The sequence below is a fragment of the Mauremys mutica genome, chromosome 9 (assembly GCF_020497125.1).
Source record: "Mauremys mutica isolate MM-2020 ecotype Southern chromosome 9, ASM2049712v1, whole genome shotgun sequence".
In the NCBI taxonomy this organism is placed as follows: Eukaryota; Metazoa; Chordata; order Testudines; family Geoemydidae; genus Mauremys; species Mauremys mutica.
Window position 1 is genome coordinate 77,090,258 of NC_059080.1, and position 17,793 is coordinate 77,108,050.

The 17,793-nt window shown below is 38.6% G+C and overlaps 1 protein-coding gene across 2 annotated transcripts in view; it reads right to left on the reverse strand.

The window, feature by feature from the left end:
- Nucleotides 1-17,793, reverse strand: part of HLTF (helicase like transcription factor) — a 46,511-nt gene that overhangs the window by 4,763 nt on the left and 23,955 nt on the right. Inside the window, exons 16-23 of one of the 2 annotated variants that reach the window (XM_045031378.1) lie at nt 15,997-16,135; nt 12,591-12,726; nt 12,114-12,293; nt 10,875-10,999; nt 8,631-8,809; nt 4,617-4,742; nt 3,273-3,385; nt 2,624-2,804 (exon numbers count right to left, since the gene is read on the reverse strand). In XM_045031378.1, coding sequence (XP_044887313.1) covers nt 2,624-2,804; nt 3,273-3,385; nt 4,617-4,742; nt 8,631-8,809; nt 10,875-10,999; nt 12,114-12,293; nt 12,591-12,726; nt 15,997-16,135 — 1,179 coding nt within the window. The other variant, XM_045031379.1, reaches the window with a different exon arrangement.

Consider the following 17,793-nt stretch of genomic DNA (forward strand, 5'->3'; position numbering starts at 1 on the left):
TCAGTTCATTTATGCAGCCAGTTCTCCCTTTTGTTTTGTTCAGAACAAAACATTCCATTGACATGGTTCAGTCATTACAACCAGACTACACTCCACCCAGCAGAACAGACATTTCTGGAAGGTTGCTGGATACAGTGAATGAGAAGGAAACTGAACAGTGTACAAAAAACATTGATGAGAAATTTGTTAATGTGAGGCTTGATGGGTGCAGCAATGTACACAATGATTTAGTAATATGTGCTTGTGTGACAGAAAATGGGTTTGTCTATCTTTCAGAAAAAAATGATACATCAGGAAACGTCCACGCAGCAGAGTACTTAAAAAACAGGCAGTAAAAGCTATAACAAAAACTGAACAAAAATTCAAGTGTCAAGCACACAGCTTTGTCACCAACAATGCTGCAAATGTAGCAAAGATAAGCAGAAATCTAAAAGAGGGAACCTGGAATGCATCAGACGAGCACTGCACCCATATACATCTTTTATCCAGACTTAAAGTATCACTCCAGGAATAAATGAAAAATGTTGCTGAAATTGCAAAATATTTCACTTTTCGTCAGCTTCACTAAAGAGAGCAAGATCCAAACTAATTACCCCCCAATGCTGTACAATTGAATTCAGTGGTTGACTGCTTTGAGCTATTTATTAAAAAAACTTGCCTAATCAGACTAAAGGGAAATGTAGAAGAAATGACGAATGTCAAAAAATCCATTTTCATTGCCTTAGACAAACTGCAGAGAAATTACTGCTGTATACAGTTGACTGAAGAAAGACTCCACACAAATGTTAAATTGCAGGTAGTAAAGAAGCGATGGATCAAGCACTTAACTCCACCTCAATTTCTTGCCAATATTACCAACTCAAAACACTAGAGTAGATATCTCACTACTGAAGAAGATGCTGCTGCTATGACATGACATGGCATCTAATCTCAATCAATCATGCCAACCATAATAGATTTCAGAGCTGGAGGTGAACCATTCAAGTAATACATGTTTGCTGAAGATATTTTAAAAGAACATCACACCACCCAACTTGTGGTAAGTCCCTAGCTAAGCACCTGAACCAGTTTGTTGAAGTGCTAAATCAGCTTTTGACAGCAATAGCCTCTTCTGCAGGCACAGAAAGAACATTTTCTTCATTTGGACTAATTTATTCAAAAGTTGAGAAATCGAATGGGAGTTGAAAAAAAAGCAGGAAAATGTATCTCTCTTCCAGTCTATGAATAAAAACGATGAAGGAGAGGATGAGATCTACTAATTTTAAAAGTATGAAGAACAGCCTAAGTGATTTAGGAGACTGTGCTCTCATTTTCAAGATACTTAGGTGAGTAGGAACTTGAGCTCCAGTCTAAGCTAATCCTAAAAATACAAGGTGAATCACATCGTGCACAACCGAAGCAAATACTGCCAAGGAGTTCATCTTGCAGCCATGGTCATCAAAAAGGAATATGGGGCAGGTGAGCCTGCTCCACCCTTTATGCCCTCAGTGGGGGACATGAGAGGGTATAGAAGCGGTCCCAAAAGAAACTGCTGGCCAAAAAAAAAAAAAAATCTGATCTCATGACATGGGGTGCATGTGCTCCAGGAGCAGAATCTGTGTGGACAACACAGAAAGAAGAACATTCTGTTTCTCCATCTGCAGTCACTTCATAAACAGGAGTGCTAAACTCAAATAAAGATGTTTAGACTGAAAATGGCTCATGCGCAACCCCAGTCAGCTGCACTCTGCCACCTGGTACAAAAAGTACAGGACTTTTGAATTCAAACACAGTGCTGTCCCGCTCTTTGATGCCTCTCAAAGAAGAGAGTATCAGAGGGGTAGCCGTGTTAGTCTGGTTCTGTAGAAGCAGCAAAGAATCCTGTGGCACCTTAGAGACTAACAGACGTTTTGCAGCATGAGCTTTCGCTTGCATCTGAAGAAGTGGGTATTCACCCACGAAAGCTCATGCTGCAAAACGTCTGTTAGTCTCTAAGGTGCCACAGGATTCTTTCAAAGAAGAGAAAAATAGAAAGCAGGACACAAAGAACAACAGATAGAGAAGAGGATTAAAATGTATGAAAACCAACAGTGGTAGTTTTTAATGTCAGTACCTCACATGAGGTTCCACTAAATTTGACTTTTAGCAGCCAGCTCTACTACTATTGCACAAGTAGTTCTGCCTTTTCCAATTTTTTTTTTAAGAATACCTAAAGAGTGCTACATTACCAAAGAAAGACACAAGATATTATTTTCTTCCTCTATTTGCTCCTCACCCAGATAGCACTGATGTCATTAATTCTTAGGGTACGTCTACACTGCAATTAGACACCTGCAGATGACTCTGGCTAAGGGGCTATATAAATGCAATGTAGATGTTCAGGCTCAGGCTGCAGCCCACACTCTGGGCCCCCCCCACCTCAGAGTCCTAGAGCTCAGGTTCCAGCTCGAGTCAGAATGTCTATACACAATTAAACAGCCCTTTAGCAGAAGCCCTGTGAGCCCAAGTCAGCTGGCAGAGTCCAGGGTTGGGTTTTTAATTGTAGTATAGGCTTTACACCCACCCCTTCCTAAAATCCTGAGGGAACTACAACTAGTTTTGCACAGATCACTGTCAACATATCAGTGTTAAGTCTATTACTTACAGGATCCATTAAAAACACTCGTGAAGCAGCTGTCAGATTTAAACCAACTCCACCAGCTTTTAGGGATAGCAGCATTATGGTCGGGGACCCTGTTTGGCTGTCTTGGAAGCTCTGAATTGCTTGTACCCTCTTCTTCTGTGCCATGGACCCATTCAAACGAGTAAACACAAACCCTGATTCTCTGCAGTAAAAAAAAAAAGAAAAACCAGCATTTATCAAGTTACTATGACAACAGGAAATACATCTACACCTCTACCCCAATATAACGCTGTCCTCGAGAGCCAAAAATTCTTACTGTGTTATAGGTGAAACCGCATTATATCAAACTTGCTTTGATCCACCGGAGTGCGCAGCCCCCCCCCCCCAAGCACTGCTTTACCACGTTATATCCAAATTAATGTTATATTGGGTCACGTTATATCGGGGTAGAGGTGTATTTAAAATCCTGACCTCTGCTGTGAATGTTTAAAAGATTATGCTTCTAGTCAAAACAGAAATTAAAATACATGGATCTATACCATTAAACAAAGAGTAATATGATTCTCTAACATTAAAAGAAAAAGCATATTTTGTCCAATTTATTTGAAATGGACATTTCACAGACATTTCAGTCACTAAGTAGTACAAAATTATAATTAGTTCAACTTACTTCAGTGGAGTTTCTATTAGAGACAGGAAAGTGGTGAACTGAGAAACAATCAGACACTTTACAGCTGGATTCTGCTTCCTTAGGTCTATCAAAGCATGCATTAGAGCATTGATCTGAAACGCCAAAAAATAAGATTTATGCAATAGGATTATGATCCCAATCTTATGGATACTTCAAAAGCTTTGTGCTTAGGTACTGTGCTGATGGCTGATAAATTATCATATTAGCCTGTAATAAAACAGGGTAATCGTAAAGACATTTTTTTAGAACAACTCCTGAAAAGAAAATAACTGGCCAGTTTTTATGGTTATAAAGGTGGCTATTGGGAGGCTGGCAACATTTGGAGAAAGTTTCCTGGAGGAATTAATATCAATCTAATCTGTGTATCCAATGCACTTTTCTCCTACTGACAAGTGTCAACAACCTTCTTCAGGCCAGAAAGCATGCAAAGACCAAGGACGTGGAGGTGGAACTCAAAGCAGTGAGACTGAGGTAGGGGCTCGGGGGTGGAAACCAGTGCTACAGAACATCAGAGGAGGAAAAGGAAGATCAAAGATTCCTTCTAGAGCTGAGAAGAATATAGAGTGACCTCCCTCCACCTTTGAGCCCAAAGGCCAAATATATTTGTTCTTCAGCTTCTATAACTGTCAGGATAGAGATATTTTTAAGGGCTCAGTATATACTGACTTTGAAAGGGCAGTAACCTTCTTGAAAATTTCAATTAAGTTTGTTGAGAAACAGTCAAATTCTGCAATTAAAACCAAAAAAGGAAATCAAATGAAGGCAGGAAAATTTCAGATTTGGCAGTAAGACCTTGTACACTGATGAGGTTGAGGCTAAACAAAAAAAGATAAACTTTAAAAACAGACATAATCAGCTACATAAACTAGTGAAATAATGTTTCTTAATAAAACATTTGTGAAATATAATGTGAGAAGCTCATTTATTTGATTTTAATGTATGAACCTCAGGAATTTTAAGAATTTTCTAAACAAATTTATTCATTCATTTCTGATCAACTAAAGATGATTTACTTACATTTAGTTACAAAATATATCTTCAAAAGAAAAAAACATTAGGATTTCTGCTTTTACTGAAACAATATTTTAATTAGTACACTCCACAAACAGCCCTTCACTAAGGAAGTTCTAGGTCAACAACATTACTTAGACAAAAGTAGTGCAAATTGCAGCTGTTTCCTTGTTGCAACCAAGGCTTGTGGTAGGATTTTATGGTTTTAGTAGTATTGTATTAACTTGATGTATACACTGAAAATTCAATTTTAAAGCTTAGAAAAATATTTCTATACAACATGCTACTACACAAAAGACAGTGGGAAATTACTTTTGAACTGGATATCCATTCCCGATCACCCTTCTTCTCAATGCTAGAATCCGACTCCTCTGGAGGACATTCTACCAAATGTTCTACTCGAAGTTCGTTTCTACAAAGAGGACATTTGGCATTTGGCTATAAAATAAAAAAAAGTGAATTGAAACATTAGGAAAAGCACTATCTTCATTTTAGATCAGATAAAGAGCATTTTCCCCCCTGAATGCTACTTGCGCATCAAAGAGTTCCAAGATTGCCATTATGAAGTACATTCAGTGAAATTGAGGACTGCATTCTCATCAGGCTAATTCACACATGGTACATTTTTCCACAAGATATATAACTCCTCCAAACCACACTTGACAGACACTGCAAAAACAATATGATTGTATGTGCTACACCATTAAGACTATACTGATATTTCCATTTTAATACTATTTTATTTACACTTCTTAAAAAAAATTGAAAATATTTGTTTGAAACAACCCAAACATTTGTTTATTTTAAACTTTGAGCTATATATGATATATCATTCAGGTCCTCTGGAAAAGGGAGGGAAGAGAAAACCTCTTTGTCTTCAAAATATTAGAAGCAGAAAAATAAACCATTTTTTTTTTTAAAATCTGAATTCTTGGATCAAGGATAGTCTTCTCTCTTTGCAGTTAAACTTTCACATTTCATTTTTAAAGTTAAGGGTAGGGATGTGCTTATGCTATATTTAAGGGCAGATATTCGGACACTGGCGGTCATTTTTTTAAAGCTGCAAATAACTGCAGACATAATTTTATACCTGCAAATATTTGCTCTCACTGAAATGGAGACCTGGTTAAGGCAGAGCCAGGAATTTCTCTATTAATATTTCCATGGGGTTGTATTCGACAAACATAGTATGGATTGTCTGTGCTGCAGGGATGGAGAAGGGCAAGAGTTCTAGTCTACCAGCTCTACAGAAAGGAAAGGGAAAACAATTTTTTTTTTTTTTTTGGGTAAAACACCACATCTAACAGTGGCCTTGACAAAAAAACTTCTGGTTTGAGGTTTTGACTGCTGAATTATGACAAGAGAGAATGACATCCATGTAAGAAATAAAGTGTGACAATTTTGAAATAATTCTTCTCCCCTGGCAGTTGACTAACACAAGACTACTCAAAAATGTAGAGTTTGTTTGCAGTGTTGAAGCTGTGTTGGTCCCAAGGAATATATTTTTTTTTTTTAGTACATCAGAAGCAGGAAGCCTGCCAAACTGGCAGTGGGGCCACTACACAACAAAAGGTGTTAAAAGGAGCACTCAGGGAAGACAAGGCCAGTGCAGAGAAGCTAAATGAATACTTTGCATCAATATTCACTACAGAGGATGTAGGAGAGATACAGATGCTCCCCAACTTACGCAACTGTTCCGTCCCGAACACCTTGCATAAGTCAAATTTTGCGTAAGTTGGGGACGTATACCCGACAATTACGGGGAGAAAGAAAAAAAAAACCATACCCCACTTACAGAACTTTTTCCGTAAGTGCAGGTTTACGTAACCCGGGGAGCGTCTGTACCCACATCAGAGCTATTCTTTTGGGGCAACGTATCTGAAGGACTGTCCCAAACTGATGTGTTAATAGAAGAGGTTTTAGAACAAGTTAATAAACTAAACAGTATTAATTCACAAATACCCCAGAACTTTCTGCAGCACAGAAAACAAACCCACAGACAGCACACCCTTAGTTGCCACCTACCATCCCCATACTGGAACCCATACAAGGTATCATTAAACAATTACAACTCATACTTGATGGGGACCACACAATTAAATAAATCTTTACTAAACACCCTATTCTGGCCTTCAACCACCACCCAACCTCAGCAAGCTCATCATCAAGCAGGCTCCCCAGAGGCCAGGATATACCAATTCAAAGCAGCATGAGACCAGGACAAAACAGATGTAAAACATGAAGACATATCAATACCCCCAACAACCCCTTTCAAGATGAATGGGTCTTACAGATGCCTAACCCAACGTAGTGCACCAAATGCCCCAACCACCGAGGGTTGAAAATGGACAATCAATATACTCTCAAGTGAACACACGCCGAAAAATTTAAAAAACAAAAAACACCCTATCACTCCTGGGTGAACACTTTTCACAATCACCATCACCTCAAATCTTGACCTCTCAGTCCCCTCTCTCAAAGGAAACCTGCATAATACCTTCAAAAAATGAGCCTGGGAACTTAAATTCATAAGTCAGCTCAACATTAAAAATCATGCACTTAACAGAGACTTATCTGTCAAACCTTGTATTTAGCTCAGTTGCCTTCAAGACCTGAGGAAGATCTCTGTAGCTTGAGAGCGGTCCCTTCCACCAACAGAAATTGGTCCAATAAAAAAATATATACATTACCTAACCTACTTTTGCTCTCTCAGTTTTTACTATCTCATGCTATCATTCCCCAACCTTCCACTCAGTTTATTATGGGGATAGACAATAGCTTCACCAATGTCAATGTAGTGTAGATAACCTCAGAGTGATCTATTATAAAATGATTACCACTGACCTCTGGTGACAAATCTAGAGTACACACAGTTCCTCTGCTCAGTGCATAAGTATATAACAGGGGTAGGCAACCTATGGCACGCATGCCCAAGGCGGCACGCAAGCTGATTTTCAGTGGCACTCACACTGCCCGGGTAATGGCCACCAGTCCAGGGGGAGCTCTGCATTTTAAATTTAATTTTAAATGAAGCTTCTTAAACATTTTAAAAACCTTATTTACTTTACATATAATAATAGTTTAGTTATATATTATAGACTTCTAGAAAGTTATATATTATAGACCTTCTAAAAACATTAAAATGTATTACTGGCACACAAAACCTTAAATTAGAGTGAATAAATGAAGACTCGGCACACCACTTCTGAAAGGTTGCCGACCCCTGGCATACAGTTTGAACAGATGAGAGCTAGCGTACAAAGGGGTTGGTGGGTCTACATGCTGTAGGGGAAATTACAAGACTGCTGGGGCTTCCAAATTATCTTTTTTTACTCAGTTGCACAAATTATAAACAGAACTGCTAAAAAGGATCAGTTTTCATTAGGGTCTCCCATATGATGCTAGTGACTGCTTCAGTCACTGAATAATTTTTGAAAATTCCAGTTATTTTAAGTGCTGTTAAACAGTACAATAGAAAGATCGCAGTCAAATAGTAAAGAGAGGTGTTTTTGTCCTCACTGGGAAAAAACACACACCTTACTTTTTAGATTCACTATTAATTGGTCATCTTCAAACACAAAGTAATTTTGATTTCTTTTAAATGCAGATGGAGAACATGCTAGCCAAAGGCTTGAACAAAGTATGCATACAGCATATCCACAGTGATAGTCCTGTGGATGTACACAGTACTATACATGATGCTAACATATTCATTTCAAAGACTAAAATGGAGTGACCTGGTATAGCACAGCAGTAATCTCAAAAATTATTCCCTTTTTATCATGAGAAAAAGTGAACAATGACTGGTAAAATCTGCACCAGAAACAGTTGTGAGGCTCTCATCAAAGCTTATGGGATATGCGGGTGCACATCCAAAGACAAAATTTGGGCCTTAGGCTATTACAGTAGACTTAGCATCCATCATATACTCTTTAGCCTGACAGCTGCTCTCTGTTTATTAATCCCAAAGAAAAGAAAACACTGAACCAACAGCTGCATCAGCATTTCAACTCAAAAACAAATGTTAATGTTTTCATTTTTTAAAATATATTAATTCTGATGGGGGCTTATGAAAAGGGCTCCCAGAGAGCAATTTAATATAAAAATATACCAGTATGATTTGTCATCTGGAATGCAACGTTACCTCCACTCTGGTGGAAATTGACATCAACAGAATTACAACAGGGATGACTATGGCCCACTGCCTCAACAAGTGCTATGTAGTTTATCAACACAATGGGCAGATAACCTTCTGGCTGTCCAGATTCAATCCATGTTGCTTTGGGATTGGTCACTACGATTAAATGCAATACCAAAATAGCTAACCTGTTCACTTTGGATGACTTCACAAATGCATGGTTTACAAAACACATGTGCGCAGTGTGTTATCACAGGAAGGTTCAGAGAATCCAAGCAAATTGCACATTCTTCATCTGAGCCAGAGCTGAGAACCAACTTCATTTTATTTACTAACTTCTCACGTAATTCTTCAGGAGTACTCTCACCTAATATGTACAGAAAACATAGTTTTGTTAAAAAACAAAAAAAGATTTTACACATGGGACCAGATCAGCAGCATAGTTCCATTGAATCCAACTGAACCATGTTGATTTACACCAGGTTAGGATCTGGCCTACAATTTATAAACACACTTAAAAATGGCAATCATCATCAAGAATAATTCTGTATTACTATCTAAAAACATTTTTAAGAATATTCAATTTGAGTCACTCAGACTAAAAGCTCAAGAAACCCTAACTGACTATGGGCACACTGATCAGTACATGGTGCAACGTGCTCAGTGACTGGGGGGGAAAAAGAGCATTGTTTACGCAACAGCAGTTTTGGACAGTGATTCTATTATGGAGATATTGGTAGCTACTCTATAGTTGAGATTGCACTGTGATTTCTGCTTAAAAAGGAGGAACAAATCTATCTGTTTCACACTAATTGAATGTAGTGTCCAAATTTAGCACAGTAAAACTCTACAGGGAAAATTTATGTCCTATGAATTTTTTTTTTTTTTAGGAATAATGTTTAGCAATATTTTAAAATGCTTTCTTTGAAGTTTTGCCCCATTTTTTCCAATTTGTTTCCAGCAGCTCAAAACTTCATACTGATCCTGTTGACATCTCAGACATATGATCATTTTGAAATTTTAGAACTGGGCATGAGAAGTTATTCCTTATATTCACGATATCTTAAACTGGACTGTGCTAAATGCAGTCAATGGACCTACTCAGATCCAGCCGCTACTTTCCATTTTCTGAAGTTACAGGAGCATCTGCCTCTGCAGTGGAGCTGCACACTCTTGGATTCCAAAAACTTGGCCTTCAACAACTCTCACCCTTGCCCCCACCCTGCCCTAGCCCCTGTAATGGCAAAGGATCACGGGGAAAGAAAAACCCACAGTTTGCAACTCCCCTGCAGAGGCAGTTTCTTCTTCTGATAAAGCTACACCTCCTCCCACACCTCACTCATCCTCTTGTCCTCAGAAGGGGAGAAGTGGGCCCAAGACATCTAGCACTAGGGAATGGGACAGGGAGAAGGCATAGGGACAGGGTAGGGAAAGGTGGTCATGGTAAACATTAGGGCTTTGCAAAGGGCTTACATGGGATAATATGTATTAATGTCAAATAGCTAATCACGTGTATTAAAAGAACACTGTCAACGCTGATACATACTCATTAAACCCTGGTAATTTCTCCCACCATAAAAACCAAAACATGTACCTTAAAGTTAAGTTTGCTACACTGTACATCCAAAATTTATTTAAGGGCAAAAAACATGCAGTTAAGTCATTCAACACCCTCCTCCTATCTACATGCCGCTCCTTATTCCTCCACTCATAATATACATAGGTCCATTTTCATCCTTCAATCAACATGAAGTTTTAACTAAGTCCAAATATAAAATTCACTAGTGCATGCACATGCAGACTTTACGTAGCAATTACAGAACTGATATCAAACTCAGAATGACATCACCCATTCACAAATTTTCATAAGCATTACAGAAGGGAAAAAAAAAAACCAACAATCTCACAGCCACCATTTACAGAGACAGCATACCTCATTTATTTACACACTAATACAAAATCATGTATGGAACTACAGTACAATTTATAAAAGCCACCCTAACCCTATATTAATGATTAAAATACACGAGCATTTGAACACTCAGAATGGTTGTTCAGGAAAAAGATAGTGGAAGGGAGATATTTAAGGATGACAATGGGAACCAATGAGTAAACTGTAGATGTTGTTGAATGACTCAGCTAGATATTTCATGCTTTTTTTAGGGCTTGCCTTTGGTGGGATATGAAGACTAGCATATATAACTATAAGTTAAGGGGAGCGGGTAAGTGGGGGGGGATGTTTTAAAGATCAATCTGAAATTCCAAATATTGTAGGTAGAACACATTAATACACCCAATTAAAGACTAATTGTTTTTGTCCATAATACAGCAGGTAAAAAGTCTACCAACAAGATTTATATTTTTGGGACTTGAACTAAAATGCTGTGCTGTTACAGTTTTTAGAACAATATACAGAAAGTACATCTACTCACGTATTTGACAACTGGAAGACGATGTATTTGTGCAAAGATGAGGATGGCAACACAGCTGCCTCAATCTGAGCAAGACACCAAGGACATCTGCATAATGTGCCAGAACAGTTCCTTCACTAAAATACCTGAAGAACAATTTTAACATAGTGTGAAAAACATTATGCCCTAAATACATGGTCTCAGTGGGTCATGTTCAGCAATATAAAATCGTGTCCTATTCTTACAGTCACCTTTTACCTGTTTTTCCATGCAAAACATGCCCTTTCTTTTTTTGTGGGTTTTTTTTTTTGAATGCATACACACCCGAATGGCAAAACTGGAGCACTACCACTAACCTAAGCAGCGGTAGTCCTGAACATTAGTGTTACCCTTGAATCTGACCCAGACTTTAATAAAATTGCAGCCGATTACACTCTACACTTTAACTCACAGAAACCAGGGACTTCTGAATATCTGAACTTTCTCAGCTATTAAAACTTTTTGTGGTGTAGATTTTCAAAGGGGTACATGAACTTTTAGTCACCTATTTTACATTGGCCCTGGTTCTCCACTCACCCACACTAGTGTAACTTCACTGAAGTAAGTGAGCCACCAGCTAAAATAAATCATGTGACTGAAACCTTGTGCAATGCTTTGAAAAAAATTACTGCTATGTGTAAGTGTGCGTGCCACGGTTTCTTTGTCCTTAGTTTTGTTAAAGCTGTGAAATGCAAAAGCAAAACTGAAAATCCTTCAAGGTTATCTAAACTTACTAAGCTATATATAGGCACTTACCATACAGGTCAAAGTAGGAAGTTCCATATACCATTAGTAACTAGTTCCTAAGACTCATTTAAATTTAAGTTAGACTATTTCAGAAAAAAAGTAGATAAGAATGTATGTAATGTTCTCCAGAAACAAGTTTTTTAAGTGCTAAAGAATTATTTTTAAGACCACTGTTAGTGTATTTTGTATTCTTTTTGCTTCTTTCAAAGACAGTTAGGCTCATTTATGGCATATGTTAAAACCATTCTTCATTTTCTTCCTCATGTTAACAATTGAACAGATGCTACAGTCATTTGCAATTATTAATTCAGGGCATACGAAGAGTGAAAGTGAGGGGAGAGAAAGAGTTTGGCATATTTTAGATACATTCTGCTATTACAGCTAATATGCTTGAAACATCTGGACCAGTAGTTTTCAGAAGTCAGACTACAAAGAAAACTAACAACTTTAATAGTAACTGCACAGTCTATCTACCTGCTAATAGCAGCTTTGCCTTCGTTCTTCACAGACTGATAGATTTTTCTCTCTTCCTCTGTAAGCGTAACATGCTGAATAAATACCTTACGTTCTGGTAACTCCAAAACAGGCTTTCCTTTAATTTTGCTTGTTTTCGTTCGCCTAAGGGTGATGTTTTTAATTAGGGACTGTAAACGCCTAGAAAAACACATGAACCAGTCTTTAGTACACAAACACAAATTACTAACAATTTTTTTTATTCAGTTTACTGTATAACTGATTCTTTTGCATAAAATATAAGCTTGATAGTATACTACACACTAAAATTAAGTTATATACAATATATTGCATTTTACAACCAAAGTATAAATAAATCTCATGAATCAAAAATGTACATTATGTTTAAACAAAGTACAAATGTGTAAGTTTGTCATGACTCACTGGCAACCAAAGATCAGATTTATTATCCACAAACATTTTACAAGCTCTTCATACCTTAGTCCCCCTTGCTCTCCCAGCATGACAGGGCGCTGGATTGTTCTGTGCCACCACTCTCTATCAGTAAAAGGTTTCAGTTTTAAAAAGGAGAGAAGAGACCACAAATCCTTTAAGGAATTCTGGATAGGAGTGCCTAAAATAAGAAAAAGACTATGGAAAACCTTAAGAACCAAAAATATAAATTTGATTAAAAGTAGTCCACACACTAGCCCTCCACAAACAACACAGAGCAAAGCTTTAAAACCCAGAGCACAGAAATATTTTTTTCAGATTGACTCACAGATCCATTATATGAAACAAAGTATTAGTTTTCACAAACAAGGCACCATTACACTAGCATACACTTTCAGGGGAGTCTTTCTGCAGCTATTTTAATCTCATATTTTAAAATGTATTAGTTTTCCCATATAGTTCCACTTTAAAGAAACAGGCAGGACTGAGGAAGAGAGAGAATTGGCTGACAAAGATTCTAACCCATATAATAATGAGACAACATATGAAAATCCATCAGATAAACCCAAGGGAAAGGGAAGAGCTGTCCAAAAAAAGAAGTGTTAGGACTCTAAATGATCTTAAAGAAATAATCTATTTAAATGAATTTTTAAATACACCCCAACAGCTGATAATAAAATGACTAGTTTTCTGCCCAAAGTGGCAGTCTCAGCACCTACTACAGAAAACCCCTGAAGTAGCCATACACTTGGTTGAAGCTATGTCTGCAATTTAGAAGAAACTGGTGGTTTGGAAGAGTTGGGAGAATTCCAGCCTGCTCATAGCAGTTTTGACACAAAAGGGCTTTGTTAAGATCGATAGGCATAAAATGTTACTCTGTATTTGTTCATTTTTCATAGATCATCATCATCTTGTCAGACTTCTCATCTTTTAGTCTAGTTGCAAAGGTCATTACAAATCCTTTAGTCTTTAAAAAAAAAGTTTTCAGAACTAAAGCTTCAATGCTTCTCCCCTCCTTTTAAAACAAGCAGCTGAGTACTAATAGGAATTCAAAAACAAAACAAAACCACACACAGTAGTTTGTTAAGTAAAGAAAAGCAAGTACAGTGAAAGTTTTCAGTTTCAAGGGTTATTCTTAAAACAAGCCATTTTTAAATATTGAAGAGTTCACACTACTTGCATGCAAATCTGAAAGGATATATCCAAAGTCCTCTCCACCAACAATATTTTCTGTCAGATGCAAAGATAGCTTCAGCCCAAACTGAGCACATAGTACAGTAACTCCTCACTTAAAGTCATCCCAGTTAATGTTGTTTCGTTGTTACGTTGCTGGTCAATTAGGGAACACGCTCGTTTAAAGTTGTGCAACGCTCCCCTAAGTTCCCTATCAATTGCCAGCAGTTCAGCTGTCCCTCCCCCCACTGCCATGTGCTGCTCCTGCCCTCAGCCTTGGAGCTGCTCCCTGAGACTCCTGCTTGCTGTGCAGGGGCGGGGGGGAAGGAAGAGGGGGACTAATGTCAGGGTGTCCCCTTCCCCCCTGCACCCCGCTTACCCCATCTTCCATAGAGCGGGGGGACACATGACAGGATCTCAGCAAGCTGATCTGATTAACAAGGCAGTGTACTTAAGAGTAGGGTCAATTAAGGGGGAAAATGCGTGCATCTCTCTCTCACACACACACACACACACACACACACACACACACACACACACACACTGTGTGTGTCTGTCTGGGACACAGTCTCCCCTCCCTCCATTCCTGCTGCCTCGTAGAGTGAGAGAGTTAACCCTTGAGGGCTCAGCCAATTGCTAATTCATCATTTAGCAGTAAGGCATTTTCTGGGAAATAACCCACCCTCTGATTCCTTCACCTCAACCAAGCTTCACAATCATCATCACTGTGTACCAGAATTAAATTGTTTGTTTAAAACTTATTTTGTGTGTGGGTGGGTGGGTGTGCACGCACGCGTGTGTGTGGTCTTTTGTTTGGTGAAAAAAATTCCCTGGAACCCAACCCCCTCATTAATTCTTATGGGGAAACTGGATTCGCTTAACATCATTTTGCTTAAAGTTGCATTTTTCAGGAATATAACTACAACGTTAAGTGAGGAGTTACTGTACCAGAAAACAAAAAAACTCTCCATTTAAAAAAAGGGCAAATATAACTTCTTAAGAATGAGTGAAAACCAAATAAAATGATTGAGTCTTCTTTTTCTATGAGGAATATTTCAAAATACTCTGAAATGCTAGACTGTTGTGAGAAATCTAAACTTTGCAGGCACTAGAGAAACTTGGCCAGTGATCTTGTGATTTGATACTATGAATGACAAAGAATAATTTTTGGGCCTAGGAAAGAGAATGAGAAAGACTATATAGGCTAGTGCTTAGAGTACTTGCCTAGGATGTGGGAGACCCACATTCAAGTTCCTGCTCCAAATGACTTTTTAAATTTATAAAAAGTGGAACAGGAGAGACAAACAGACCCATACCAGAATCCCTCATAGTCCAGTGTTAGGGCACACTCCTGCAATGTGGAAAACTCAAGTTCAAATCCCTTCTCCACACCAGGCGGAGAAGATCTCCCACAACACAAGAGAACACCCTAGCCACTGAGCTAAAGGTTTAAGAGAGGCTTTCCTCCTTCCCTCGCAGTTGTTTTGTGAATCTAGACATCCAAATACCCAAAATTAAAACCAAAAATCATTTTGACTCTTTTTTTTTTTTTAACTTTTTGATTCAATAATTCAACCCAAACAAAATTGTGTTTGGTTTTTCAGAATTGACAACAAACGGGAAAAAATCCATTATTCACCCAGCTCTATTCATAATACATGCCTTTTGGGCGTTATTCCTTAGACAGCACGAGTTTGCAAGTTGTTGTAGATGGTTTGCAGTTCACTTAGGCCCCAGTTCAGGAAAGCATCCCTACTCAGGCCAACACTTAAGCAGATGTTTAAGTGCCATTGATTTAAGCCAAGCACGTGCTTATGTGTTGTCCTGAACAAGGATTTTTCCTGAATCAAGGACTAAATGAACAAAAAATCTGGGTTTCAAAGAAATCAAACATGTTGGTTGGTAAGTCAGTCCCTTCCTTATTTGCTGATCATGTAAAATGAAGCTGGGATAATAGCATTATTTTAAATAGTTTGATTTGGTTGCATTCTCATCAACTTTTATAAAGATGATAGCAGCAGCAGTTTTCTATGGACTTCTAATTTGCTACTGAGGACTTATGAAAAACTCTGACATTACTTTTTCAAAACCATTTTGAGATCTTCTTTCTGAACTAAGATTAATTTAAGAGCATTCTAAATTTAGAGCCCAGCATCCAAAATAAATGTTAGGTTTTCTGGATAAAGCCAAAATGAAAACATTTTTTTAAAAATGTAGTGTCCTTGTAGTACAAAAATAAAGGTTAAAACTGCAATTACTGTGATGTAAAATATTTTACCTGTCAGTATCCATCTTCTCTGTGCCTCCAAATTTAATGCAGCTTTAGTTTGCTGAGCATTTGGGTTTCGAATAGTGTGTCCTTCATCCAACACCACTCTTAGCCACTTTAATCTGTGTAACAGGCTATCACCTCTGCTCTGAAATACAATTTTATTTTTGATCCTGTAACTCAAAATAGACCTTTTTGCAACTATGATAAATTAAGTCATAGACCTAACACACAAAGCACAAGTGAGGAAGATTCATTAAGACAGATTTCTAATAGTAGAAAGTATATTCATTTTTATCTTGCTTACTCAAAGAACAGTAAAACAAGGAATGTGAGGAACCCACTCTTTTGGATTTAAAGAATCCCTGGAAATGTATATCAAGTGCCTAGGACTAAGAGGATGCAAAAGGGTGACCAGAGTGAAGGCATGGAAGCCAGAGCAGAAAGCAGAGGAGTGGGAAGGGTGCTACATGATGCTAAATTAAATAGGAGGGGCCATTTCAAAGATCTGATACCCAGATATTTTAAAAGGACTGAGATTTGTATGAAAACAAACCTAGCCAAATGCATGGATTCACATATAACAGCTATCTTATTCAGGAAATTAATACATCCCTCAATAAAACAATCAGTTTTTACATACTTTCATAGACTATACATAGGCCCCTACCAAATTCATGGCCATGAAAAAAACGCATCACGGACCGTGAAATCTGGTCTTTTGTGTGCCTTTACCCTATACTATATAGATTTCATGGTGGTTCTGCGTTCAAAGCTGGGATCCCAGCCAGCAGCCACCGCTCTTCACCTGCCCATCTCTGAAGGCCGCGGTGGGACCAGCAGCAGCGCAGAAATAAGGGTAGCAGAATCGCAACCCCTTCCACAAGTTCTTTTTAGGTAACGACCCCTACAATTACAACACAGTGAAATTCAGATTTAAAAATAGCTGAAATCATGAAATTTATTATTTTTTAAATCCTATGACCATGACATTGACCAAAATGGACTGTGAATTTGGTAGGGCCCTAACTATGCAATTCAAAAAGCTTTACTGAAGTGCCATGGCTGTGTAAAATTAAAGCAGCAGACAGGGTTGGAACCTTTAGATCCACTGCAGAGAGCTCTCCAAATTGAGCTAACAGAGAGTAACTAATAGCAGTAGTATGTGGTCATCCTTAGTGTGGATCAGCACTAGAAGGGGATGGGACATTTTGCCGGAGGGTTTCACAGATTTTTTTATGACATCAGAGGAAAGGTGAGACCCAGGAATCTTGGGTCCATTCCAAGCTCCTGAGGGGAGTATGCTATATACTGAGAACAAACACTTCTGCCTAATCCCCTCCCTCCCCCGACCGCTGCCCTTCAACCTCAACCTCTTCTGCCCTGCCCCAGTCCGGTCTCTTTTCCACCATGGCTCCTTGCCCCAGTCCCATTCTCCTTTTCTACCCAATCCCAGTCCCCTTGCCCAGAAAATCCTTGCCTCATCCCTCAGGGCTTCCCATCGGTTATTCCCCTCCCCCACTTTCATTTCCCCTGCCCAACCCTAGTTCCCACTCATCCTGTCCCCCGTCTCCTTGCTTACACAATCCTCTGTCTCTTTTCTACCCCAGCCTCCACCTTCCCCTTCCCCAACATTCCCCAACCTGACTGGCCTCCAGGGCTCCTCATTCAGTTTTAGTGTCTCCCATACCCCCAGCTCTTTGTGCCAGGTCTCTTTTCCCAACCAGTCCTTGTTCTACCTTTGTCCCCTAGTTCCTTGTCAGATCAGTCTTCCCTCCCATCTTAGAACCAATGGGGGAAGGAGAT